Genomic DNA, 27413 nt, shown 5'->3' with positions numbered 1-27413 from the left:
ATTGAAACCCATTCCAAGTAGAAGTCTTAACAACAGAAGGATCTCAAACTTCTGAAACAAAATAATCTGGGCAAGTGCCAGACCCCTACAACCTGAGACTTATGGAATAAAAACAAGCCATAGGAATGTCATGATAGTTCAATCTTGTAATGTTTTCCATTGGATTGAAGGATATAAGGTCAATTACCTGAATGTAGGATTTTCTTTTCAGTTTTCAATACTTAATGCAATAGAAACTGACCAGCACTACTCAGTGCCAAAGTGATATTATGGAAACCCTATCTTGAAATATTCATCTTGCTCTAGATAACTATCCTATAAACAGTACGTTCAGGGGCTGGGGTTGTAGCTCAGTGGTATAGTGCTTGCCTATCGTGGGTCACTGGGTTCGATCCTCAGCACCACATAAAGATAGACATAGCACCTTTACTTACGTATATATCTACAAGTAAAAACAAACAACAACAACAACAAAAACCAATCAGTATACTCATTCTGGATTTCAGTGCACACTTGTAATCCTAGCAACTGAAAACACTGATACAGGAAGATCACAAATTTGAGGTCAGACTTGGTACTTTAGCAGACTCTCTCAAAATAAAAAGGGATGGAGATATACTTCAGTGGTAGAGCATCCCTTGAATTAGTCCCTAGGACCACAAAAAAACCAAATAGTATATTCATTACAAAAAGTTATTAACAGCCTCATATTGTATCTGCTTACTTAGTCTTTGAAATGCTTAAGATTCCAGAATTCAGTTAGTCTTAGTGGTAAGTAAAAGACCAAGCAAGTAGAAGAATAAGGACTGATAGCCCAGCAGGCCTCATCAAGAGTCCTTAATCTAAATCAAATTTTTATGAGTTCAGGCATACAACCTTAAAACCTACATTCTAATTAATAGGGGAGTTTTGCTGATAGAAGATCCTGTGAAGAGACTCACTCCTTTGGCTACAGAGCTCAGACATTTTATTTTATCATTATTTGGAAGTGAAAGAAGAAATCAGATCTTCCCAACTACTTTTCTTGGAGACCTGTTAGCCCTGAGTCCATTCCAAGACACTATGTCAAAGGTATTTTATACCTCTATAAACACCAAAGAAATCACAAAGATTAACATGCTCCAGAAGGAATAAACATTTCAGATCAGTTTGTGAATTCTGACCTGTCTCCTATTTACACAATTAGAAAGGCTGATATAATAGCTATTTTCCTGGATGTTGTCCTGGCACTCACAACAAGGAAGAAGCTTGTGAAGAACCCAGGGAGCAGTCCTCTCCATTAGATTGCAGCGCTTAAAGTTTACCACAGGGGAAAAAATCCAGTAATTCAGTCTTTGGCATCTCCCACACCATCCGCATTGATGGCAAACATAGCTTCAGCTTCAGGAAGACAAGGAGAGTCGTAGATTTTGCAGATTCTTGTTTCCCCTCTTCCTTTCCTCAGGTATAATCTGACCCAAAGACACAGACCAAGTTATTATAATTACATCCTGACTTTATAATAGAGCTTTTTAAGATATATATGTATATGTCTGTGTATTTCCCTACAAGGACATTAGGGATTTTAGTGCATTTCTAACCTGGAGAAATCCATTCTCTCTGACCCCTTTAGTGGAATGCTCATACTGAAACAGACAGTTTTCAAAATAATCAGGCAGAGGTTCAATACTCATTCTTCAATAACAGAGTTTTAAATTCTGTTAAAACACCAGTACCAATCAGAGTAAGACAATTAGATTTAGCAAGAGTTCCCAAGTGTTTAATTACACAATGTCAGCTTTAATATGGTTTAAATGGAAATGTTTTATTGTCATGTTTAGTTCACAGTTAATAGAACATATATTTAAGCAAGAAGTATTAATGCCATCACCTTACCTGGTGGTTGATGCATGGGCAATGATGTTTCCTCCAATAGGCTTTTTGGGATCCGCAGCAAACATGGCTGCTCCATCCACTTGAGCTACCACTTGGTTGGTGATTACCACTGCTACACCAAACTGATGGGGAAAGGATGTGAGTTTTGTAGCCAGGGACATTCCAAGAACCTTAATGCTGCCACCACTTCCCCCCACAAAGCAACGAATGACTAAGGTTTCTCTTCATTTTTAAACTAATAACTTGATATTAGGCACTAATGTCCTCACCTCTCAGCAAGGTTCCTGTAAATTTTTGTAGCCCTGCAGCTTACCTCATCAGCAAGTCTCAGAAGCATCCGCAGAAACCTGGCCAAATGCATCTGCCTGGCTGAGAGCTCTCCTCGACCTGAGTAGTCTGTTCTGTAGAGAGCGGTGGCACTGTCTACAATAAGCAGTGCATACCTAAAGGGAACAAGAATTTTCTTTTTTTTTTGTTTCTCTTGGTACGAGGGGTTGAACCCAGAGGCACACTCTACTACTGAGTTACACTCCCAGTCTTTTCTATTTTTTTTTTTGGAGACAAGGTTCTCAGTAAGTTGCCAAGGCTGGCCTTGAATTTGAGATCCTCCTGCCTCACTCTTTTGAGTCACTAGCCCAACAAGAACAAGCATTTTCTGAAGACTTTCTAGCCTGTGTCAGTTTCTATTCCTTTATTCAATCCTCTAAAATCTCATATTTTAATTTTCATATAGGTGTTTAGATCATGTTTCTTTTTTGTACGTGTATGGTGATGAGAATTAAATCTAGGGTCTCACACATCCTAGGCCAAGTGCTCTACCATTGAATTATACTCCCAGCCCTTGGCTTCATTTTTCATTAGTGACTCGATCACAAAACAAGAGTATCAAAATAGGCCAGGAGTGACTATGTACACCCGTTATCCAGCTATTCCAGAGGCTGAGGCAAGAGAATTACAAAGTTCAAGGCCAGCCTGGGCAACTGAGTGAAACCATGTCTCAAAAAAGGGCTGAGGTATACAACTCAGAGCTTTAAGTGTGTGCCTAGCAGACATGAAGCTCTGGTTCAATCTCCAGTAAAGCCCATGTGCATATACACATGTCATAAGCATAATAACAGAAACTAAAATTCTCCATTTCTAATTCGGGTTACTATGAACAAGATACAAAGAGCTCTGGGAACATATTTGGTATCTTCTGCTAAGCACATACCTAGACTCTACCATCATGGCTGACGCTTGATAAAGGAGCTGAGTCTGGTGGTCTGTGTTGAATCCTCGAGCATATGCTACATTATCCAGGACATCACTGCCAGAGAGACCATATCTAGAAAAGAGAACATTTCAGGCACAGAACTTAGTCGGGTGAGAAATTCGTTTCTAAGATTTAAATTACCAGGATGGGTAGGTAAGAAGTGGTACTGACAGTGCTTTCAAGATCCGAGAATATAAATACCTTTTTTTTCTTTTTGGTGGTGCTGAGTATCAAACCCAGGTCCTTGTGTATGCTAGACAAGTGCTCTCCCACTGAGCTACATCCCCAGCACTAAATCCCTTTCTATTATGATATGCAGGCAAACTTCAGAGAAAGATGGCAGCAGCAATTGTTAGAGTAGATGTACCTGGTAAGACTTTAAGATAAATCAAATTTATTCTTTGAGGACTCCAGATCTAGAATGAGAATTCCTAATTAAAGGGAAACAATATTCTGCAAAACCCAAGGGCAACAAGCCAAAATAAATGTATCAATTTGAATTCACATCAACTACTGGTATATGAACATTAAACCTTCTAAAAAAGGGTCCCCAAACTATAAGTTCAAGGAAGGATTTTATTAAACATATTTCATTTCTTCAAAATTCTCATAATAGTTTCTAGTTACAAGAATAAAACAAGTTACAGTTCAGAATGTGATATTTATGTATGTAGTATAAGTGAGTGACATCTGAATTCAATTTATGGCTTAATGATTTTTTTTTTCCTTTTGTGTCTAAAGAGCAAATAAAATAGCTCCTGTTTTCATAGAATGGACTCACTTCTGCTTCTGCTAACTAAGATATGAATGTTCAAGGTTGCTCAAGAAAGACAATTTCATTCTCATTAAATGTTAAGTATTGGGGATGTGGCTTAATGATGGAGCACTGGTGTAGTAGGAAAGAGGCCCTGGGTTCATCTTCACACCATTAAAAAAAAGTTTTGATTTATCTATCTGAATAGACTTAACCTGCACTCTTTAAAATTTCTTCAGTTAGGGGTCTCCTTGTATTGTCCAGGCTAGCCTCAAATCCTGGGTTCAAGTGATTCTCTCCAGTAGCTGGGACTATAGGCATACATTACCACACCTGGCTTTACCTGTACTTATACAAAGATTTCCTGCATCTCTCAAATAGATGTGATTCTTCCTCTTCAGGATTTCTAAAAATGTGGTTTGAGCTTTTTTATGACACTTGTGAAGAACTACTGTGCCATTCTTTTACTGGAATATAAATTCCTTTAGGGAAAAAACTGGGATGGGATTCACTAATTTCCTAGTATATTTTATATACCTATTAGATTCTGATAAATGTATTGAGCAGCTCAGGAGGCTGAGAGGAGGATGACGAGTTCAAAGCCAGCCTCAGCAAAATCGGGGCACTAAGCAACTCAGTGAGAACTTGTCTCTAAATACAATGGCTGAGTGCCCCTGAGTTCAATCCATAGTACCATCCCCCCAAGATGTTATTGAATGCTTTTATCCACACCCTGAACAATGTGAAAATAATGTATCATCACTTAAAAACAAGTGGTTTTCATGAAGTATAATAGTTATCCCCTTATTTAATAGTTCAAAACAGAATGATCAATTGAATGCAGTGATGCACACCTGTAATCCCAGTGAATTGGAACACAGAAAACAGAAGGATCTCAAGATTGAGGCCAGCCTTGACAACCTACTGAAACTCTGTCTCAAAATAAAATAGTTGGGGATGTAGGCCCCAGGGTTCATTTCTCAGTAAAACACAAGAGAAAGGGAGATATGGATGGATGGAGGGATAGTGTTTAAAGAAAATCCAGTGTTCTGTAATTCTTTGAGCTTATTCTACGTTCATGATTCTATCATGGGGATAAGGAGATGGGGATAGTATTTTTTCTTTTTTTGAGACATTGGGGATTACATTGCACATGCTAGGCAGGTATTCTACCACTTTGCCTGCACTTTAACAAATTATTTTTTTTTGGAGACAGAGTCTCATTGAATTACCCAGGCTGTCCTCAAACTTGGTTTTCTCTTGCCTCAGTTTCAGCTGAAATTACAAGCCTATGCCACTGCACCTGGCTAGCATTTGCATTTCTAACAAGTTCCCAGGTGCTAATGTAGCTGTTTTCATGTACATGTGTGCTAATGCACACATTCTGGGAATCCTGTGCCATAGTAACCTGATTGTGGTTTAGTATTCTTCAAAAGTTCATGGCAAATTATGTTCTGCTGGGAACAGAAATTGGATATTAGTTTAAGGAGGCCTATGACTTTCCAGAACTATCAATTGAAAGCAACATATATACATGGAAATTCAATTCTAAAAATTTTCTCACTAGGTGGGTGTGACTAAGATGAATTAATTTCTATTCAAACATATTTTCTCTTCAATGAAAAAAATCATCATAAACATGGCCCTAATTAATAAAGTAATTAATTCATTAATAAATAATGAGTGAATAGTTCTAGGGCTATGGGATACAGTGAGTGATCAAAACAAAGTTTCTATCCTCATGGCTTATATTCTTCTATATTATCTGAATACTTCTTATATTACTAGAAACAGTCTTAGTGATTCTATCCAAAAGACTGCCAAACAAGCCTGAGAGAGAAGACAGAGTTCAGCACATACAGCTTCAGAAAACTAAGGTCAGGTTGCAAAAGAGAATAATTCTTTTTTTCTCATGTAAGCAGAGGTAAAGTGCTACAATTATTGTTTCAACCTAATTTTATGCCTCAGTGGTATATATTCAACGGATTGGATCCCTCTGATTATCAAATAGGAAAGAGAATTTGATTATAATTATAAAACTAGAGAAAATATTCTCAAATTAATCAGGCAGGTTTCAATTTGAATCTGACAACCCAACATGAAGTAAATTCTCTTTAATTGAGTTTCAGTAAAATGTGTGATAAGAACTAAATTATCATATTTAAGCCTAAACACAAGAAAATAATTTTGAGTTCATTTGAAAGATGTATCAGCTTTACTGCAAGATAAGTAATATACCAAAAAGCAAATGTGTTGTAAATACAAAATTCAGCAAGTTTAAGTAAATTTGCAGATTTGTACAACCATCCACACAGTCCATCTGTGGAACATTTATAACCACAAATATCTCTAAGTCCATTTGCAGTTATTCCAGATTCTTACCCTCAATATACATAATTTTATTGTCTTGACAGATTTTTCCCCTTTGGAAATTTCATATAAATGGATTGTACAGTATGTGGTCTTTTATATTTAACTTCCACCAGCATGTTTTTAGGTTCATTCATGTTGTAACATGTATCAGTGTTTAGATATTTTTAAATTGCCAAACAACATTCTATTGATGGATAAAACATTGCTTATTAATTTACTAGTTGAGACATTTAATAAATTTAACAATAAATGTCATACACAATAGCTCTTGATTTTCTTTACAAGCAAGCACCATTCTAATTTATTCTGTCTCCATGACTTTGATTACTCTAGTACATACTAGTAGAATCACAGTATTTTCCTTTCATGATTGGCTTATTTCACCTATCATACTGTCCTCAAGGTTAATCCATACTGTTTTGTGTGTCAGAATTTTCTTCCTTCCTAAGGCCAAGTAATATTTCATTGTATGTATACATACCACATTTTGCTTATCCATTCATTTGCCAATGAACATTTGGGTTGTTACCACCCTTTGATTGTTGTGTTGTTTTGATTATGATTGCTGATTAACAGTGTACTGCATTTTCAAGTGCTTCCCTGCTTTAAATTCTTTTGCATATACACTCAGAAGTGGAAATAACTGGATCATATGGCAATTATTCTGTATTTATTTAGGTACCAGGGATTGAATTCAGGGGCATTTGACCATTGAGCCACATCCCCAGAACTATTTTGTATTATTTTTAGATACAGGGTCTCACTGAGTTGCTTAGTGTCTCGCTTTTGCTGAGGCTGGCTTTTAACTTGCCATTCTTTTGTCTCAGCCTCCAGAGCCACTGGGATTACAGGTGTGCGCCACGACACCCAGTTTGTGTTTAATGTTTTTGAATAACCATGTTACTAGTAATTACTAGTACCATGTACAGTAAGTGGCTATTCTTTTTTTGCGCATTGATATTGAACTACATTAGCATCATTTGTTGAAAAGAGTCTTCTTTCCCATATAAATTGCCTTGGCATCCGTGTAAAATCTAATAACCATAAATTAAAGGTTTTATTTTTGAACTCTTAATTCAATTCATCCTTGTGCCATGATCACAATTACTTAATTACTTTATAATGAGCGTATATATTTATTTTTGGCAGTTCTGGGGACTGATCTCAAGGCCTTACATATGCTAGGAAAATACTGAGTTATATCCCCAGCCCTTTAATTTTATTTAGAGATAGGGTCTCAGCTAAATTGACAGTATACTGCGTTGGCCTCGAACTGCAATCCTCCTGCCAAGCTTCGCAAGTAGTTAGGAGTATAGGTATGTTATCACTAATCCCGGTCATGAGTTTTAAATTGGGAAGTCTAAGACCTTCAATTTTCTTCTTTCTTTTTCAAGAATATTTTGGTTTTTCTGAGTCTCCTACATTTCCATATCAATTTTATAACTGGTTTGTCAATTTTGGCAAAAAAGCTTGCTGTAATTTTTACGGGAATAGTGTTGAAATTTGTAAGTCATGCTAGGTGTGATGGTACATGCCTATAATCCCAGTTGCTCAGGAGGCTGAGGCCCTGAGCAATTCAGTGAGACTCTGTCTTTATTTTATTTATATTTATAAAAAAGAGTGGGGATATATCATTTAGTGGTTAAGCACCCCAGGGTTCAATCCCCCGTACCAAAAAAGAAAAAAAAAAAAAAATCTGTATATCAATTTAAGGAAGACTGCCATTTAATAGTAGAGTCTTTAACCCATGAATGTGGAATTTCATCTTCAAGTTCTGTTAGCAAGGCTTACAGTTTTCAATGTGTCTTACTTTTATCAGATTTATTCTGAAATATTTTCTTTCTTTTTTGAGACAGGTCTCACAATGTTACCCAGAATGGTCTAGAACTATGGGCTCAAGAGATCCTTCTATCTCAGACTCTCAAGCAGCAGGAAGTACAGGCAAGTGCTACCATACCTGTCCACTGTTTTAATTCTTTTTCATTCTACTGTAACTGGAACTGTTTTGTTTTTTGTGGTGCTGGGGATTGAACCCAGGGCCTTATGCATGCAAGGCAAGCACTCTACCAACTAAGCTATATCCCCAGCCTCTGAAACTGTTTTTTGAATTGTTCTTTGATAATATATAGGAACACAATTAATTTTTGCATATTGACATGGTATCCCACAACTTTGCTGAACTTTTTTTTTTTTCTAGTTCTAGTTTTTGTGTGGATTCCTTAGGATTCTCTACATACAGTCATCATGTCATCAGCAAATAGACAGTTTTACTTTTTCCATTCCAAAACTGGATGCCTTTTATTTCATTTTCTTATCTGACTGCATTGGCGAGGACCTACCTACCACCTTTTTCCTGACATTAAGAGGACAGCAGGGCTGGGGATGTGGCTCAAGCGGTAGCGCGCTCGCCTGGCATGCGTGCGGCCCGGGTTCGATCCTCAGCACCACATACAAACAAAGATGTTGTGTCCGCCGAAAACTAAAAAATAAATATTAAAATTCTCTCTCTCTCTCTCCCCCTCCCTCTCTCACTCTATCTTTAAAAAAAAAAAAAAAGAGGACAGCATTCAAAATCTCACCGTTAAGTATGATGCCAGTAATAGATTTTTCATAGACATCTATTATGATTTAGATCTGAGATGCCCCACAAAAGTTCATATGTGAGACGATGCAAGAATACACAGTCACATCAGATTACGAGCTTTAACCCAATCAGTGTATCAACCCAGTGATATGGATCAACTGAGTGGTAATTATAGGCAGGTTAGGTGTGGCTGGAGAAGAGCCAGTGGAAGTGTATTCTGGGGTTCACATTATCCCTGTTGGGCAGAGCACTCTGTTTCCTGATTGCTAGGCCCTGAGCTATTTTTCTCCTCCACACTTTTCTGCTGTGATGTTCTGCCTAACCTTCTGCCCAGAGTAACTGAATCAGACATCTATGTATGGACTGAGACCTCTGGAACTGTGAACCAGATAAACTTTTTCTCCTCTTATTCTTATTGTTGGGTCTTTTGGCACAGCAACAAAAAAGTTGATGAAAATAACCACCTTCACCAAGGCCTTGAACTCATTATTGACACTGAAGGTACCATCTATTATTGAAAGTGAGAGTGATATCGGTCCCCAAATATTGTTGAATTGTCCATTTTTTTTTCTTTCAATTACTTCAGTTTTTGTTTCACTTATTCTGGTGTTCTGCTGATAGGTGTGTATATATTTAAGATTTTTTTTATTGCTGGTGAACTGACCTTTTAATGATAAAATGTCCCTCTTTATCAGTAGTATTTTTTTGTCTTAAAATTTATTTTGTCTGATATAACTATTCATCCTCCTTATGGTGACTGTTTGCATGTGACATCTTTTTCTATCCTTTTACTTTCAATCTATTTGTCTTTGAATTTGAAGTGTTTCTTTGGAAGTCAGTATGTAGTTGGATTTATTTTTATTTATTATTATTTTTTTTAATTTATTTTTTAGTTATATTTGGACACAATGCCTTTATTTCACTTATTTATTTTTATGTGGTGCTGAGGATCGAACCCAGGGTTCTGCACGTGCCAGGCGAGCACTACCACTGAGCCACAACCCCAGCCCCATAAATTTATTTTTTATCCAGTCTGACAGTGATTAATACATTGACTAAAGAATGCCTCCACCCCCTTTTCCTTTTACTACGGAAGACCATTCTTTTGAACCATATACATAATTTGGGATGTGAAGTAACACAAGAGATATTCTTTAGCCAAACTAACACTGGCAATCACCAGTGTTAGTTTTAGTTTTTCTGAGTCTCCTACATTCCCATATCAATTTTATAACTGCTTTGTCAATTTTGGCAAAAAAGCTTGCTGTAATTTTTATGGGAATAGTGTTGAAATCTGTAAGTCATGCTAGGTGTGATGGTACATGCCTATAATCCCAGTTGCTCAGGAGGCTGAGGCCCTGAGCAATTCAGTGAGACTCTGCACAGTGACAAGTGCAGCCATATATTTTCTAGTCTAATAAGTAACCTACCTCTCAGCCACTGCTAGCAGTCGTTCTGGCCTAAAGGTACCCTCAGTGTCGATGTACATGGCCTTTCCTTCACCTCCACCCCGGTCAATGGGAAGCTAAAGAGGAAAACCAAAAAACAACAGTGGAAATGATTGATATTTCTGATACAGGTGGACCAAGTTCCCCATGACAGGTCTATAATTCCTCCTACTCCCGATAAAGCAGAGAAGAAAAATAAAAATTCTAAAATGATAGGAGGCAGGAAGAAGTCATTTCCTTTGGATGGAAACACAGTTGGTATTAGACATGAAGCGCTCATATTATGTCTAATAGCACACAAAGCTAGAATCTTGTCAGTTAGATTGCTCAGAAATATAGTTCAAAGTAGGTGAAAAAATTTGACTGCACACCAATAGAAGATGTATTAGTTCATTAGTACAAATAATTAGAAGATCATTTACCCATTTAGGTCTAATTAACAAGGGATCCTAATCCAATCCCCAATTAATCTTAGGATCCAGAACAAATTTATACTTCACTTTTTAAAAGAACTTCTTTTTTTGTAGTTGTAGATAGACAGAATGCCTTTGTTTGTTTATTTATTTATTTTTTGTGGTATTGGGGATCGAACCCAGGGCCTGTATATGTGAGGCAAGCATTCTACTAACTGAACTATATCCCCAGCCCCTATTAGTTTATTTTTATGTGATGCTAAGGATGGAACCCAGTGCTTCACACATGGTAGGCAAGTGCTCTGCCACTAAGCCACAGCCCTAGCCCTATACTTCACTTTATTGAGCAGAGTTCATTTCAAAGGGCTACTGAAGGGGCTTGTCAATGGCCCAGAAGCATCCATAGAAAATTTAAAATATAAGCAAGAGACACGATATTTGCTGCAATAGTATATATAGGTGTTAAAAGTGAACAAAGTGAAAAAGGAAAACAATAGTTTGTTATAAAGTAGGGAGGAGGGAAGGAAAAAAAAGAAAAAAAAAAAAAAAAAAAAAAACAAGCGCAAAATGCTTAGCATTCATGAAGCCCTGAATTTAATTCCCAGCCTCAAAACCCAAAGAACCTAACACACAAAAAACTCCAAATCCCCAAACCTCAAAATCATACACCCAATGAATCAAACAAAAGAGGCAAGAAAAGAAAGGAACACAGAATATTATGAAAACAGTCTCATAGGCCACAAGGAAAACTCTATTTTAGACTACCCATCCCATGTTAGACACCTTTAAGTTAATTCTACAAATTTTAAGTGAATGATGCTTTAAGGATAGTTTCCAAACTAGAAATCTATTTTGGACCCAAAATTCCCATTTGGATTCTGAGGAAAATCCTTTAGAACATTTTACATTCAGGGGCTGGCAAATACCCAGTGCTAATCTTAGAAAAAACTTTTTTCTTTATCCATTTTTCTATCGACAGGCATCTGGGCTGTATCCATAATTTAGCTATTGTGAATTTTGCTGCTATAAACACCGATATGGCTGGGATTAAATAAAGTCATGTAAATCATTTAAATAGTACTTGATGTACAGAAAAGTACTTTGAAGATATGATTTCCCTGAATTTTAGGGCACTGATTTTGTTGTATACTCTACTGTGGAAGGCTTTGTTAATTTAGAAAGAGAATAATTATATTACTATTTGGAAAGTTGGCAGATAAAAATTTTTTATATCATGTGAATGTATGCAAGGAACAAAAGACATGTATAAAACAAAAGGAGGGCCTTGACAGAGGTTAAAAATGTAGAACCAATGGCCAACAGGATCAAAGTAGAAGCTTTTTGAAGTTTGTGGAGAGGAGGAAATCTGGATACTCTGGGGCTAAGTCTCCAGGATATAGATGAATGATTTTCCCTTTCTCTCACTTTCTGATATTGTGAATGCTATCATAAGAAAATTCTTTTGCAACTGGGTAGACCTCCTTAGACATAAGGGAGGCCATAGGTAACTAGGCACAGATAGGCAGATTGATAACAAGGAAACAGAGAAGGTGTCAGATATAGTTGAGTCAGTGGTAACCTGGAGCAGATGCAGATCAACTACAGGCTATGTTCTCCAACTTGCCCTATTAGTGCGACCACAGCCATCTTGTGTTATTGGGCTACAGCACAATCTTTTTAGCTGTTTTTAAATAACTGCTTAGTATCATAATTTAACTCTTCTTCCTATGCATGTTGTTTCTCATTTTTACCATTTTAATGGTAAAAAAATTCTTTGTATATTTCTGTGAAAGAAAATACACACACATATAAGAAAGGTAAATGATTAAAAAAAAACAAAAACAAAAACAAAAAAAAACTATAAACTATATATATTTTTTTGGTACCAGGGATTGAACCCAGATGTGCTTAACCACTGAGTCACATCCTTGGTTCTTTTTAAATTTTTTGTTTTAAGACAGGGCCTCATTATGTTTCGAGGCTGGCCTTGAACTTGCAATCTTCCTGTCTCAGCCTCCCAAACCACTGGGATTACAGGTGTGCTCCACTATGTCTAGTGAGCATATACTTTAAAGTTTAATACATATGTTAAATTATTTTTTCAGAATTTAAAAAATTGTTTTGTAGTTGTAGATGGACAGAATGCCTGTATTTTATTTGTTTATTTTTATGTGATGCTAAGGATAGAACCCAGTGCCTCAGACATGCGAAGCAAGTACTCTGCCACTGAGCTACAACCTCAACCTATCTTTTCAGAATTTTTAAATTAGTCTAGTACTCTGAACAAATATGGAGTGTATTTTTATATTTTAACTGTAGCTCTCAACTTTATATAATTTCAGTGTTAGACATCCAATTCTCAGCAAGTTTTCACTTCATTAAGTTGAGAAAATCTGAACAGTGAGAACAAAGAATGTTTAGATATAAGCAGTAATCTGACATTCTCTCTATACCCCTGGTCCTAGCTCTTAGACTAGTTAAGTGTAATCCTTTCAACTTTTAACAAATTAACATTCTTTTTCTCTGAAAAAAGATCAAAGATCTATAGTTGCTCAGCCACCTGTGAATTTTTTAAAAATATTTTTAGTTGTAGATGGACAAATAGTTTTATTTTATTTATTTTTATGTGATGCTGAGTACTGAACCCAGTCCTCATACATTCTAGACAAGTGCTCTACCACTGAGCTACAGCCCTAGCCCTGAGTGTTATATTTATAAAGAGACTACGTTTACCTGAGACCTTTGATCCTCAGCACCACATAAAAAAAAAAAATAAATAAATATATTGTGTCCATCTTAAAAAAAAAAATCTTAAATAAATAAATAAATGAATAAATAAAAGGCCACACATCATGTTCAATGACCCATGTAAGGCTAATCCCCTTCCAACCACTATGCTAGGTATCAAACCCAGGGCCTCACATAGGCTAGGCAAGTCTTCTACCACTGAGCTACATCCCAAAAGGGTAATACAGTTTTCTTTTTATTTGTTTGTTTGTTTCTGGTACTGGGGATTGAGTTCAAAGGCCCTTTACCACTGAGAGCTACATTCTTATCCCTTTTTATTTTGAGACAGATTCTCGATAAATTGCCAAGGCTGGCCTTGAACTTGTGATCCTTTGTTTCAGCCTCCTGAGCTGCTGAGATTATAGGCATGTGCCACCATTCCCAGCTCCTTAAGCAATATCTTAAATACTGCTTTTCTACTTTAGCTATCAAATTTCTAATGGTGCTCAAGCAAGTTTCATAGCTTACTACCACTCTCCTCAATATTTTGTTATCCTCAAAGTTTTTTCTTTCTTCTTCAAACTCCTTCTTTCTCAGTATTCATGAGGAGGGCCAACAATGACACAGGTGTACTTGATATTGAAATTCTAACTTGGCTGTCTCATAAGACATATGGTGATATTTTGGTTTGCAAAGAAAAGATCAGTGGAGAGGGCTAGGTTGTATCTCAGTGGTAGAGTGCTTGCGTAGCATGTGTAAGCACTGGATTCGATCCTCAGTACCACAAAAATAAATAAATTGGGGGCTGGGGATATAGCTCACTCAGTAGAATGCTTGCCTCACACGCACAAGGCCCTGGGTTGAATCCCCAGCACCACTAAATAAACAAACAAATAAATAAATGGTACTGTACCTATCTGCAACTTAAAATAAATAAATGGAAGATCAGTGGAGCAATCAAAGAAGCAATAAAATGGTAAGTGAGAAAGGTAAATGTTAGAAAAACAAAAACTATCAAGCTGGTTTGCTTGATGTTAGATAAACTTATTCATAAAGAAACAGAATATTCTTCTACCTTAACAAACAGTATTCATCATCTCAAGAAAATGGTGGGCCCATGTCAAGGCATGGTGAAGCAAGCCTGTAATGCCAATGACATGGGAGGTCAAAGCAGGAGGATCTCAAGTTCAAGGCCAGACGCAGCAACTTAGTGAGACAGACTGTCTCAAAATAAAAAGGACTGGGAATGTAGCTCAGTGGTAAAGTGCTCGAGTTCAATCCTCAGTATTGCAAACAAAATAACAAGAAGTAATTTTTCTTTGAAATATCAAGAATGATGATAAAGTCTCAAAAAATTTTGATGCAAGAATTGGTTCATAAGAGTAGTCCAGATTCTATGTACCTGGACTGACCCACTCCCAGGAATTATATCCTTAAAGCCAGAGAATGTGAAGATGACCTATTCAGAAAAGAAAAAAGGCACCCACTAAATACTGTTTGACACTAACAAGGAAGTTTGTTAGCTTTCTCTTGTATATTCTACACTCTCTTGTAGATATTTCATTTTCAGACATTCCACTGTTACTTCTGTATATGACTTGATTCCATATTCATCAATACTGGTAGATAAGATGGGTACAATGGTACGTGCCTGCAATCCCAGTTGCTTAGAAAGCTGAGGTAAAGGATCACTTGAATTCAGGAGTTCAAAGCCTGCCTAGGCATTGTGTTGAAGACCCTGTCTCATATACTAAGAAACCTCTGCTAGATATTTTCACTTGGGTTTTTTTTTGGTCACCACCAACCCACCGTCTCTAAACTTGAACTCATATTTCCATAAAACTCTCCAATTAGATGCTTTTAATAATCTTAGATCAAATATCCTCAGCTCTAATTTTTCAACAGGTTGCTACCAGAATATTTCTGGAAGTTTTATTTTCCTGTTGAAAATTTTGAAATATTCCCTACTCTTTACAGAACCAAGTTTAAACTTCACTGGAAGTTGGTGTTAGTGCTGAGGATTGAACCCAGACCTTACGCATGCTAAGCACATACTCTACCACCAAGCTATGTCCCTAGCCCAATTTTTTACTTTGTATCTACACTGAAGACCTAATATATGATCTTGATTTCTTTTCTCCTCCCCTAAGTACTGGGAATTGATCTCAGGTGGTACTCAAACGCCAATCTATTCCTCCAACCCTTTAATTTAAGACAGGGGGGTCTCATTATATTATATTACCCAGGCTGGCTTTAATTTGTCATCTGACTGCCTCAGCCTCCCAAGTAGCTGGGATAACAGGCATGTGCCACCAAGCCCCATTTTGATATATTTTTTTAAGGTTCATATCCTACAATTTTCTACCTAAATGCTAAACAGGCTATATGTACAGATTTATGTATTATCTTCTTATACATTATGTCTCCCCATCGCTTGTGTTGTTTATTCCATTCAATACAGTTAAATTCTTTTAATTTCTTTCTCCTAAATTTTGTATCCTTTAGAACTCTACTCCAATAACCATCTATGCTTCTATCTTTCTTTTTTTGGTACTAGGGATTGAACCCAGGGGCACTTAATCACTGAGCCACATCTCTTGTCCTTTTCATTTTTTTTTTTTTATGTTGACAGACCTTTTTGTTTATTCATTTATTTATATGCAGTGCTGAGAATTGAACCCAGTGCCTCACACATGCTAGGCAAGTGCCGTACCACTGAGCCAGAGGAAAAGGGACACTCATCCATCATAATTTAAGAAAGGACCAAGTATGAGATAAAGTTTAAGAGAGCATACCTAATTGGAGAAACTCAGTAGATTAGCCAAACATACCCCTCCTCATCATGTTTTTATTTTGAGATAGGGTCTTGCCAAGTTGCTTAGTCTTGCTACATTGCTGAAGCTGGCTTTGAACTTGCAATCCTCCTGCCTCAGCCTCCTAAGCCATTGGGATTATAGACATGCACCACTTTGTCTGGCTTCCAATATCTTTCTTTATAAAGATACATACTCTGATTACTCTAGAGTAAAGCAATCCTTCCTTCTCCTTTAAATAGTTAAGCTATTTCCTGTGTATCATTTATTTTACAGTATGTCAGGCATGCCCTAGAACTTCTGTTCTATAATCTCCATCCATTCAAATTCTATTGAATGATTACTGAATAACAAATAATGACTTAGCTTCTAGCAACACAGCAGGGAACAAGCCAGTTATAGGATCTACCCTTATGAAGGTTTTAATCTCTGAAGTCTAGTTTGATTCCTGTATTTATTACTTAAATGAACGTATTAAGCAATTATTTAACCCAGAGTGTATGTTCCCAAATCCACCCATTAATGAGAGCATAAGTAAAAGAAAACCAGGGAAGATTTTCCAACAGAGGAAATACTGGGCATAATTGTATTGTGATGAAGATATCTAAGAGAAATCAAACAGAATGGAAGAAGGAGTCTGTGAGAGGACGGCAACAGATGGTAATCAGATCACATTGTTAGGGATGAGCTATTGAGAGGAAAAGGGACACACATCCATCATAATTTGAAATAAAGATGGGTAAAATTGTAGCTGGATTTGTAGATTTGACATGAAAAGCAGGTTAGATCACTGGCTCAGAGTGAGGGTTGAAAAAAACATGAAGGTTTGAGAAGAAAGGACCAAGTATGAGATAAAGTTTAGGAGAGCATACCTAACTAGAGAAACTCAGTAGATTGGCCAAACAGTACTGAATGCTAATCTAAAGGTTGTTCATCTTGAATTTAAAGTGAAATCAGTCAACTTTATGGTATGATTTTTCTTCAGTATGATCAGTAAATAATTTGGGTTCAAATACCGAGAAATAGGATTCCTCTAAGATTGGTATCTCTTCAAGTGGATACAAAAGTTGAGGTTATTTCTAAAGGAATTACTTTAATGATCAACCATAATATGCAAACTAATGAAAAAAAGGGCAGGTAAAGCCAGGAGAGGCCTAAGGGATAAGAAAGTATTTGAAATCAGTAATATGGAAGTTTCTATGATGTGGAAGATTTGCAGTAGGAGTCTATCTTCCAACTAGTTATAGGAGTCCTGAGGACAAAGAAAGTCCCTTTATGTCTGTCCTAATAGATGTTTGCAAATACACGAGACAACTAATCCTTGCTGATTTAATTAGCTCACCTGGCATGTTACAGCTAGTGTATGACAGATCTGGGTCTTCCCAGTTCGGAATTCCCCAAACATCTCCGTGATAGATCCAGTTTCAATTCCACCTAAAAGCAACAAGAAGCACTTCTCAGAACAATAAAATGTTGAGACTACAATGAAACATTAGAAATGTTGTTGGAGCTCATCAGAAAGATGTTTTTATAACTTAGAAATTGAAATTTCAATAAGCAGTAACTTGTTAAACTTATTTTGAAATAATTATAGATTTATAGAGTTGCAAAGAAGTGTACAGGGAGGTTCTGTGTACTCTTCATCTAGCCTATCAGAAAGTTGACACTGGTATAATCTAGAGTTTGTTCAGATTTCTCCAGTTACACATGCACACACTTACATGATTGTACAGTTCCAGGCAATTTTATCCAATGTGCAGCTTCAAGTAACTACCATTAATAGTTGGGGGTGATGGTGTACAGCTGTAGTGTCAGCGACTTAGGAGGCTGAGGTAGGAAAATTTTAAGGTTGAAATTAACCTTAGCAACTTGGTGAGACCCTCTCTCTCTCAAAAAAAAAAAAAAAAGGGGGGGGGGGTTGCGGAAGGCTAAATGTTTACCTTGGTTGTAGAGCACACCTGGACTCAATTTCTAGTACTGGGGGCGGGGGTGGGGTGGGGGGTGGAGATGCACCAAAACAAAAACAAAAAAACCTACTACCACAACCAGGAGACAAAACTGTATTGTCACAAATCAATAAGCAGCTATTTAAAAAGATAGTTTTATGTAGTATCATTTAATATTTACTAAGTGTATCTTATATACCTGACATTGTAGTGTATATTTATATGTATTACTCATTTATTTTGAATAACCTATAATGTAAAAAGTCCTTTTATCTTCATTTTGGAGAAAACTGAGGTGTATAGATTTTAAATGATTTTTCACCATGTAAATGCTGGGAGGGTGAGTTTGGAGAGAGGATGAACACTCAAATTTGAGCTTTATTCCAGAATCCATGGCATTTTGTACCCAAAGAAGGAAGAAAAGTTGAATGATGAGATAACTGGGAAAGAAGCAAGAACCAAATCTAATTTATAGCAGTTAGATAGCTACGCCTTCAAAAGTTCAAAAACCCTAGTTTTCCTTAAAGTCCTGAAGATTAGTGTGCATTACACTATTAGTATTCAAACAGAGTACTTTGGGAATGGGAGTATAGTTCAATGGTAGAACATACGAGGACCTACGTTCAATTCCCATCACCACCCATACCTAAGTACAAAGGCGATTTTTAGTCAGCAAACTTTCAACCTTGTGGTAGAGTAGATCATAACTAGTTTTATTCCTTAAGCAGAGGAAGTTTATTGTCTCAATGAAGTATTAAATTATTTAACTTGAAGGTAATTTTAGGGGCTGGAAGTGTAGCTCAGTGATTGAGAGCTTGCCTACACATGGGAAGCACTGGGTTGGATCCTCAGCACTGCATAAAAATACAAACAAAAGATAGTTTTAGTATTTTATAAGTCAAATTCCAACCCCCAAAGTTTTTTTTTTAAATTTTTTATTTGTCCTAATTAGTTATACATGACAGCAAAAGGCATTTCAACTCATTGTACACAAATGGAGCACAACTTCTCATTTTATCTGGCTGAACACCTAGCAGTCTTAATTCTTCAATGTGTGTACTTCCCTTAACTCTTAATCATATCTAACATGTAAATCATGCTTAAATATTTCAGTTTTGTTCCTTTAACTTGCACACTTTGCTAATCAGTTTACAACATGGGTTAAAGAATTCATATTACCTTGAAGTAGTTTGTCAAGCTCTTTGGAGCCAGTAGTAATCTGTATGATCTCTGATCGCCTTTGATGAAATTCAGTGGCAGTGGTGAAACCCATTGGAACTAATTTAGCTGCCTCAGCCTGAGAAAATTAAGGAATGTTAAATCAACCAAATAATAACCCTTACCTGGAAAGTCTGTGATCTAAGTGCTAGAACTACAAGTCTTCTCTAAGATACCAACGATACCAATGCTGTCTTTCAAAGGTTTCTACTGTCAAATTCAAATGAATTTTTTTTTTAAGTTGTAGATCCTTAGCATCCAGGAATTCACAACATAAAATACCTGAAATCAAATCCCTTTCTATATCATTTTGCATATCTCAATTTACTTATTTTAGATTTACATTTATGTGTTCCCAGAAGCAAAGAACTGATATCATTCCTAAAACTAAGATATGACACTGCATAAGTGAAGACCCTGTCAGCTTTTGTTCAGTCATGAAAACTGAACATATAGACTTTGGGAACCCCTATTGGCATTAGTCAAAATCACAGTACGCCTTTATCTTCTTTTCATGGTGCTAGGGATTGAATCCGTGCAGAATACATGTTAGGTAAATGTTCTACCACTGAGCCATATCCCCAGCCCAAATCAATCTTTTAACAAAAGTATTAGAAACTCAGAAATTTTTTTTAAGTTGTAGATAGACATAATAATTTTATTTTTGAATGTGGTTCTGAGGATCAAACCCACTGCTTCCTGCATGCTAGACAAGAGCTCTACCACTGAGCCACAATCCCAGCCCTCAGAATTCTTTTTATATATATAAATATATATTTTTATATTTTATTTTTTTAGGTGGACATAATATCTTTATTTTACATTTATGTGGTGCCGAGGATTGAACCCAGCCCATGAATGCTAGGCACTGAGCCACAACTCCAGCCCTCAGAATTCTTATTTACAATTAAGCCACCACTTCAATAAACATTTAATTAAGTAACCCAATAAATGATTTCATACTCACATAGACAGCAACATCTTCACTTACATTAGGAATTACTTAGGGTTTTTTAGCACTGTAAATTTTACAAACTGAGACTAAATAAATATCTAGATTAATATCTTACCAGTGTTTAAAAACATAAAAGCTCTTAGTGTAAGAATATACGATAAGGGTTGGGTTCTGGCTCAGTGGTAGAGCACTTGGCTATCACGTGTGAGGCCCTGGGTTTGATCCTTAGCACTACATAAAAAGATAAATAAATAAAATAAAGGTATTGTGTCTACCTACAATTTAACATTATATATATGTGTATATATACACATATTTTAAAAATATACAATAAAATGCAGATGAGGAAGGGTTAGAGTACAATAAAATAAAATATCTGGGTTCTGGTATTAGTTCTGCTATCCTCTGCATGACCTTGATTCAATAATTAAACCTCTGTGTTTAAGCTTCCTTATCTACAAAGCAGGAATATTGACCCTACTTATCATTCTTAGTATTCTTATAAAGGCAAAATGAGAATATATGTGAAAGAGAAGGGATTTCAAAAACTAAAGTGCTGTTAAAAAAGGGATTATTAAATTAACACTTCATATTCAGTTAAGCCAGTAAAATCACTTTTATATCATAGTAAAAAAAATAAACTCGATTTGAAATCACATTCTCTGTTATTAAAGATCTCATCTATATAAAATGAAAGATTCTCATTAAAGAAAACATAGAGGCTTCAGAAAATTGAGGCAAAAAAATTGGCTAGGGTATAGTGTTAGTAGTAGGGCACATGTTTAGGCTAAGTAAAGCCCTGGGTTTAATTCCTAGGACATGTATTTACCAACACACAAAATTGCTCATATTCTTACCAACCAGAAATAACAATGTAAATATTGTAGTATATTTATCCCCAGTATATGTTCTATACATAAATTTATAAATACATTTGACAAAAAATATCAAATATATATATTTTGTTCACTTTCCTTATATAAAAAACATTTTATTAATAAAAAAGATATATATTACACACCAGTCATTTCTGGTGGGAGTATAAATTCATAGTTAATTTAGTAGCATTTAAATCTAATTTCATAATATTGAAATTTACACAAGAGGAAAATACCAAGGTAAGCAACTGGACACAGTCTCTTCTGGAAAGGGGACCAGGATCATAGGGGAAGGAGGAGGATGGAAGGAGGAAGACTATCTTTCACTATTTATTTACTCTTTTGTACTATTCCCACTAATGCCTTCCTAGGTCACAGAGCTGAACTTACCAGAATTTTATCAGCTTTGGCTTCACTAATTCCTTTAATATTTATTAATTCCTTCTTTGGTGCATAGGCAACAGCCTCCACAGTATGGAAGCCAGCTTCTTCTAATTTCTTCACATCATTGGCATTTATGCCACATTGCTGCAAATAAAATCATATTTAAGTTTCAGATCTCTCACTTGTTTAATATGTAACCTATCTAATTCAGAGGATTTCCCCCCACTTGTATCAGGGATAAAACCCAGGGGGGCTTAGCCACAACCCCAGCCCTCAGGGGCTTAACCTTAGGGTCTCACTGAGTAGATTAGGGCCTCGATAAGTTGCCGAGGTTGGCTTTGAATTCACAATCCTCCTGCCTCAGCTTTTGGAGCTTCTGGGATTACATGTATGCACCATCAGGCCCGGCTTAATTCAGAGGTATTTAAAGTAATATAATTTATACAAAAGACCTGAGAAGTGTGACCCACATATGAGCTATCAAATTACAAATTATCAACTTTTTCATTATCAAAACCAGTGTTTAAACTAGCACTAGGCAACCACCAAGAACATAAACAAGAATAAATATGGGAGCCATCTGTGGAGGCACACCTTTAATCCTAGCAACTTGGGAGACTGACAAGTTTGAGTCGAGCCTCAGGAAGTTAGAAAGGCCCTAACCAATTTAGAAGACTCTGTCTTGAAACAGAAATATTAAAGGGCCTAGGGATATAGCTCATGGCAGAGCATCCCCCAAAGATTCAATCCTCAGTCTAAAAAAAGAAGAAAAAAGGAATAATGCTAGAAAAGATGTGGGGAAAAGGAAGTTTTACATTGTTGGTGGAATTGTAAATTACTATGGCGGTTCCTCAAAAGACTAGGAATGGGCCTGGCATGGTGACACAGGCCTATAATCCCAGCAACTCACGAGACTGAAGCAGGAGAATTGCAAGCCTGAGGCCAGCCTCAGCAATTTAGCAAGACCCTGTCTCAAAAATAAAAAGGGTTGGGATATGATTCAGTGGCTAAGTATACCTGGGTTCAATCCTTAGTTGTCCCCCCCCAACATGGTAAAAATATTCAGAACAGAATATAAAGCTATAAATCGAGTGCTTGCCTTGCATGCATAAGACCCTGGGTTCAATCCCTAACAATACACACACACACACACACACACACACACACACACACACACAAAAAAAAAAGCTATAAAATGAAGTCTTTCTCCTGGCATCTTATCATAAGTACTGCTGTTCGCAAGAGGTAACCTCTATTAGTTTCTTGTGTAATTTTCAGAAGACATTATGCATATGTAAATGAATATTTATTTTTAAATAAATGGGATCATAAAAAAAAGAATGGGCAAAACTAGTTTTGGTTACTAAACATGACTATTTTTTATGCTACTTCTCAAAGTGAACCACCAAAAGGCACTTATTTCTCCCTATTTACAAAGTTAGGTTTGGTATTATTAGCCACCAAAACTATGGTCTCTGAGAGAACATGAATTAGTGGACAGATATGCATATATGTGGGGTTCAGTGAGGCTTTAAGAGAAGGGAAAGATTAGTATTTGCCAACAGAAACCAATACCTATGTGGAAGTATAAGGATGCTCATGGCACCAAAAATTATGACTCTGAATTCTCAAATGTTTATCAGAAACCAATTTAAGTAACCTCTAGAGTCTTGAAGCTTAGTTGGAAATGGGAGAATTAAGCAAAAGGAAATAGAAAAATCAAAAGCTTTCCCTCTCACTTCTTTCAACTCAAATCAGTTACAACAGGCCAAAATACTGCAAAGCCCCAGTTCTGGTGCTTGCTATTCTTAGGCAGGGTCACAAATTTGAGTTTGGCTCTTATACCTTAACAATCCCACACTTTCTTCCTGTCTATGATAGCACAGTAACTTCAGCAGCGATCTGGGTGAACAGAGGGAAGTGGCTCCCTCTTCCTCCCTGCATAACCAGTCCAGGCCACCATAGTTCCTGGACAACATCTTCATACTTAGTGCAAGCATACTTAATCCACCATAGGACCCTAGCCTATATAAGAAAATCCAGCTCTGAGAAAGAAAAACAATACGAAGAAAAGTGTTGACAAAAGAAAAGACTTGGCCTGATATGTTTAGCAATAATATCAAACCTTTCTACATTATTTTTTTTTTTGGGTGAGGGTGTGGGTACTGGGGATTGAACCCAGGAGTACTTAACCACTGAGTCACATCCCCAGCCACTTTTATTTTTAAATTTTGAGACAGGGTCTCGCTAAATTGCTGGGATTACAGGCATGCTGCTCTACCACACCAGGCTCCACAGTATTCTTGACAACCTCTGAAAACTCTTTGGGTTTTTACCAAGGAATAAACCTACAGTTTAAGTAAAGGTTGCTATCCCCCATTAGGGAGAATCTAGTACAGCATCATAATTAAAAAATTAGTAACTATGAACATACCTCTAACCGTGAAACAGGTTGTGGGCCAAAGCTTTCTTCTTCAACTGAAGTATCTGCGTTTGCTTCAAGCTGCATCTGCATAGCCATTACTGAAACAAACAAACAAAAAAACAGATGGCCAACAATATGAACACTAAAGAACTACTATGGGAGTAAGGAAAGAGCCTTAAAGTTAGTTTTGCAACTAACCTCTGAAGAATTACTGTTGGCCCTCCCTATTGGTGTTCTACATTGAGGATTTAACCAACTATGGATTGATTCAGCCTTCTAAGTAGTTGAGATTATAGCTGAGCACCACCACACCACATGTAAGGCTATTATCATAGTTATATACTCAGCTCAAAAAGAACTAAGAACAAAAAACATCAAATTATCTTCAAGGTATATTAATGAAAGTGTAAAAGTCTTATGTTCACAATAATAAGTGGACTTCAATTTATATAAAAAACTGGATGCTATAATCCCAGCAATTTGGGAGGCTGAGGCAAGAGGATCTCAAGTTTGAGGCTAGCCTGAGCAACTGAGACCTTATCTCAAAATTAAAAGGGATGGGGATGTAGCTCAGTGATAGGGTGCCCCTGGGTTCAATCACTAGTAGTGGTGGCGGTCACATCAAAAAAATCTGGACAAGGGCTGGGAAATGTAGTTCAGTGGTAGAGAACCTCCAGAGGGAGGAAGAGAAGAGATGAGAAGAGAAAGAATCTGGACACATGTGAGGACAAATTTAACCCCAAAGATAATAGGAACTCTACTCTTGGAAGACTTGACAGAAGACAGGATGACCATTTGTTATTAACTGGTTTAGGTCCATCTCTCTCAGGCGGAAAATTTAAAAAACTGTGAATTGATGATAATTTCATATCAGAATCACAGGAATACATGTCAGTATTTTCTTTTATTTATGAAAAAGATTGCAGAATAATGGGGAAGGATGGTCTGTTTAATAAGTAGTGAGTGCTGTGTTGAGTAGATAGCCTTATAGAATAAAATGAACTTGACACATCTCTCACACAAGGGGAAAAACAGATTTCCAATTTAGATTTTATACTTAAATATAAGAGGTAAAAGAAAGTTTTCAGAATATAAGAATATTTTCACAACCTTAGGCTAGATAACGATTTCTTGAATTGGGTAAGTAATGCAACAACTAAAAAGGAAAAAGAAGACTACAAAACTGGACTATATTTAAATCAGAACGTCTATTCATCAAAAGAAACCACATAATAGCATGAAAAAAAAATCAGTCACAGTAGAAACTATTTACCACATAGATTGATAACCAGAATAAATAGAACCCCTTCAAATCAGTAAGGAAAAAACAGAAAACCCAAGAGAAAAATAGGCAAAAGATGCGAACAAGTATTTCGCAATAGAAGATACCCAAATGTCCAAAAAACACATGAACAAAAAGCTCAACCTTTTCAGTAATCAGGAAAATTAAAACCACAATGAGATATTATACCCACCAGAAGAGCGGAAAATTAAAAATACAAATACTGACATTTGATGAGCATGTAGAAAAACAACATTGTATGCTGTTGATGTATTCAAAAAAACAGGCCAAGTTAGTCAATGGTGTTAGAAGTCAAATATAACACAAGGAGGTTCAAGGCAGGCTTCTGGGGTGCTTTTTTTTTTTTTTTGCGCGGGGCTGGGAATTAATCCAGGACTTGAGTACTGCTGGGATGAGCCATCTACCACTGAGCTATATACCCGGAGCCAGCATTCTATGTCTTGACCTGAGTGGTAATTACATATTCATTTTGTATTAATTCACGGAATTGCGTACACTTATGATTTATACACACACAAACATATCCTTTTAGAAATTTAAAAAACAAAAACCAAACTTCATTCGGGTCATTCCCTAGGCATTACGTGAACCATGAAAGGTTTCCCATATTAGATGATGGGAAACATCATCTAATATGGGCAGTTGTAGGTTGGTACTTTGTAGGCAAAACCAGGTTCCAGGAATTCAGAAACCTTGACTGTAACATTAATTAGGTCTGACTACCACTCTCTGGATCTAGGCTTCCTCAAAAGTCCATCAGATGAACGCCGGGTTTGAAGCACTAAACACCTGGGATAGATTTTTTTTTTTGCTCTACAACGAGCTCTGAGGGTCAGTTAGGCCCGGGCAAGTCCCTCCCCGCCATCTTCGGGTTTCTCAGTTGGCGCGGAGGGGCCCCTAGAGCCCGCAGCGGGAGCACGGGCCGGGTCAGGACGCCGCTAACTATAGGACAAGCCCCGGCTCTGGAAAGGAGACCGAACTGTGCCTAAAACTCACCTGGGTCTGCAGTGCTGCTAGGTGAGGCGGGGCAAGCGCTCCGACTTCAGTCCACTGGTCTAACGCGCGCTCCACTTCTCGACCCGGTTGTCGGCTTACTGTGCACAACCCAAGCAAGTTTCAGGACCCAACTACGCGTTTCGGAAGGCGCCTCAGTCACCTCAGCACTGGCTCTCCAGCCGCACTTCGGCCCGCGACTTTCAGAAATCCCGCCAAAGATTCTCGGGCAGGGTCACGTCCGCGTCGACGTGACGTCGCCCCGCCCCTCTCGCACCCGCATTTTAGTCTCTTCCACCTTTGGTCGCGAGCATAGAGATGGGCCCAAAGAATTTGAGCGCGAGTGATACTGCGGATTACGCTCTTCCCTTTCTCCTCAAGGACTGGTTTAAACTTTGCGAGTTGTCGCTTTCTTCCCAGATAGAGGACTACAAGTCCCAAGAAATGGTACGACAGGTCTGGAACTACATCTCCCAGTATGCACCGCTGCGGAAGTTTCGGCTAGCGATACTGGCGGCTTTGGAAAAAGGTGTGGCTCGAGACTGTTTTTCCTGCAGCGTCGAAATGTGAACCTTTGATCTTAACTGGCGCTCTGAGCCTCCCAAGTTAAAAAAAGTTGAGAAAATATAAAACCTACAGATTATTGGCCCCTTTATCTGGTTTTCCGATTCAGTAGGTTTGCTGATCTGGGAACCATGATTTTGGGAATCATTGCATTAGCTCATAGATGTTAGCTTCCTAAGAAACCTTTTTTTTTTTTTTGTTTTACCCTGGGATTGAATCCAGGACCTTGCACGTGCTCTGCTAGTAAGCGATACTCCCAGCCCCCACTTTTCTTTTACTGTTCATTAGAGATACAAAGATAGCTGTGGTTTTACTTGGTTCTTACATATTTTAATTCTATCTGTTTTCAGTTAGATGAGTGTATGCAGATGGCTTGGTATTCCCTCTAAACTTTTTTCTTTTTTTTTTTTTTGAGGCAGGTTGCTATTGCTGACTGAGACTGGCTTCAAACATGTGATCCTCTTGTCTCAGCCTCCTGAATCACTTTGGTATATCTTAAAAGACCTAC

General features: G+C 37.1%; 1 protein-coding gene across 1 annotated transcript; it reads right to left on the bottom strand.

Annotated features, from left to right (window-relative positions):
- Positions 1-950: 950 nt before the first annotated feature.
- On the bottom strand, positions 951-26563 carry Rad51 (RAD51 recombinase). Its single transcript, XM_027925878.2, has 10 exons — positions 26345-26563; positions 24055-24143; positions 21627-21764; positions 19365-19482; positions 17582-17673; positions 10269-10363; positions 3086-3199; positions 2189-2318; positions 1876-1997; positions 951-1451 (listed from the first exon to the last, which is right to left on the bottom strand). Exons 2-10 carry the CDS (start codon positions 24139-24141, stop codon positions 1328-1330), a joined length of 1020 nt encoding a protein of 339 aa, XP_027781679.1. The 5' UTR covers positions 24142-24143; positions 26345-26563; the 3' UTR covers positions 951-1327.
- Between the last annotated feature and the right edge of the window lie 850 nt (positions 26564-27413).

The sequence above is a fragment of the Marmota flaviventris genome, chromosome 2, assembly GCF_047511675.1.
Source record: "Marmota flaviventris isolate mMarFla1 chromosome 2, mMarFla1.hap1, whole genome shotgun sequence".
In the NCBI taxonomy this organism is placed as follows: Eukaryota; Metazoa; Chordata; class Mammalia; order Rodentia; family Sciuridae; genus Marmota; species Marmota flaviventris.
The sequence above is the reverse complement of the archived record's forward strand: the minus strand, read 5'-3'. Positions and strand labels throughout refer to the sequence as shown.

Excerpts from the sequence above, each read along its gene's own strand:
- Rad51 (XM_027925878.2), bottom strand. The coding sequence starts at position 24,141 with ATGGCTATGCAGATGCAGCTTGAAGCAAACGCAGATACTTCAGTTGAA. Across the intron at positions 21,765-24,054 it reads AACCTGTTTCACGGTTAGAG|CAATGTGGCATAAATGCCAA; the intron begins GTATGTTCATAG and ends TTTTATTTGCAG. Across the intron at positions 17,674-19,364 it reads GCTTGACAAACTACTTCAAG|GTGGAATTGAAACTGGATCT; the intron begins GTAATATGAATT and ends TGTTGCTTTTAG.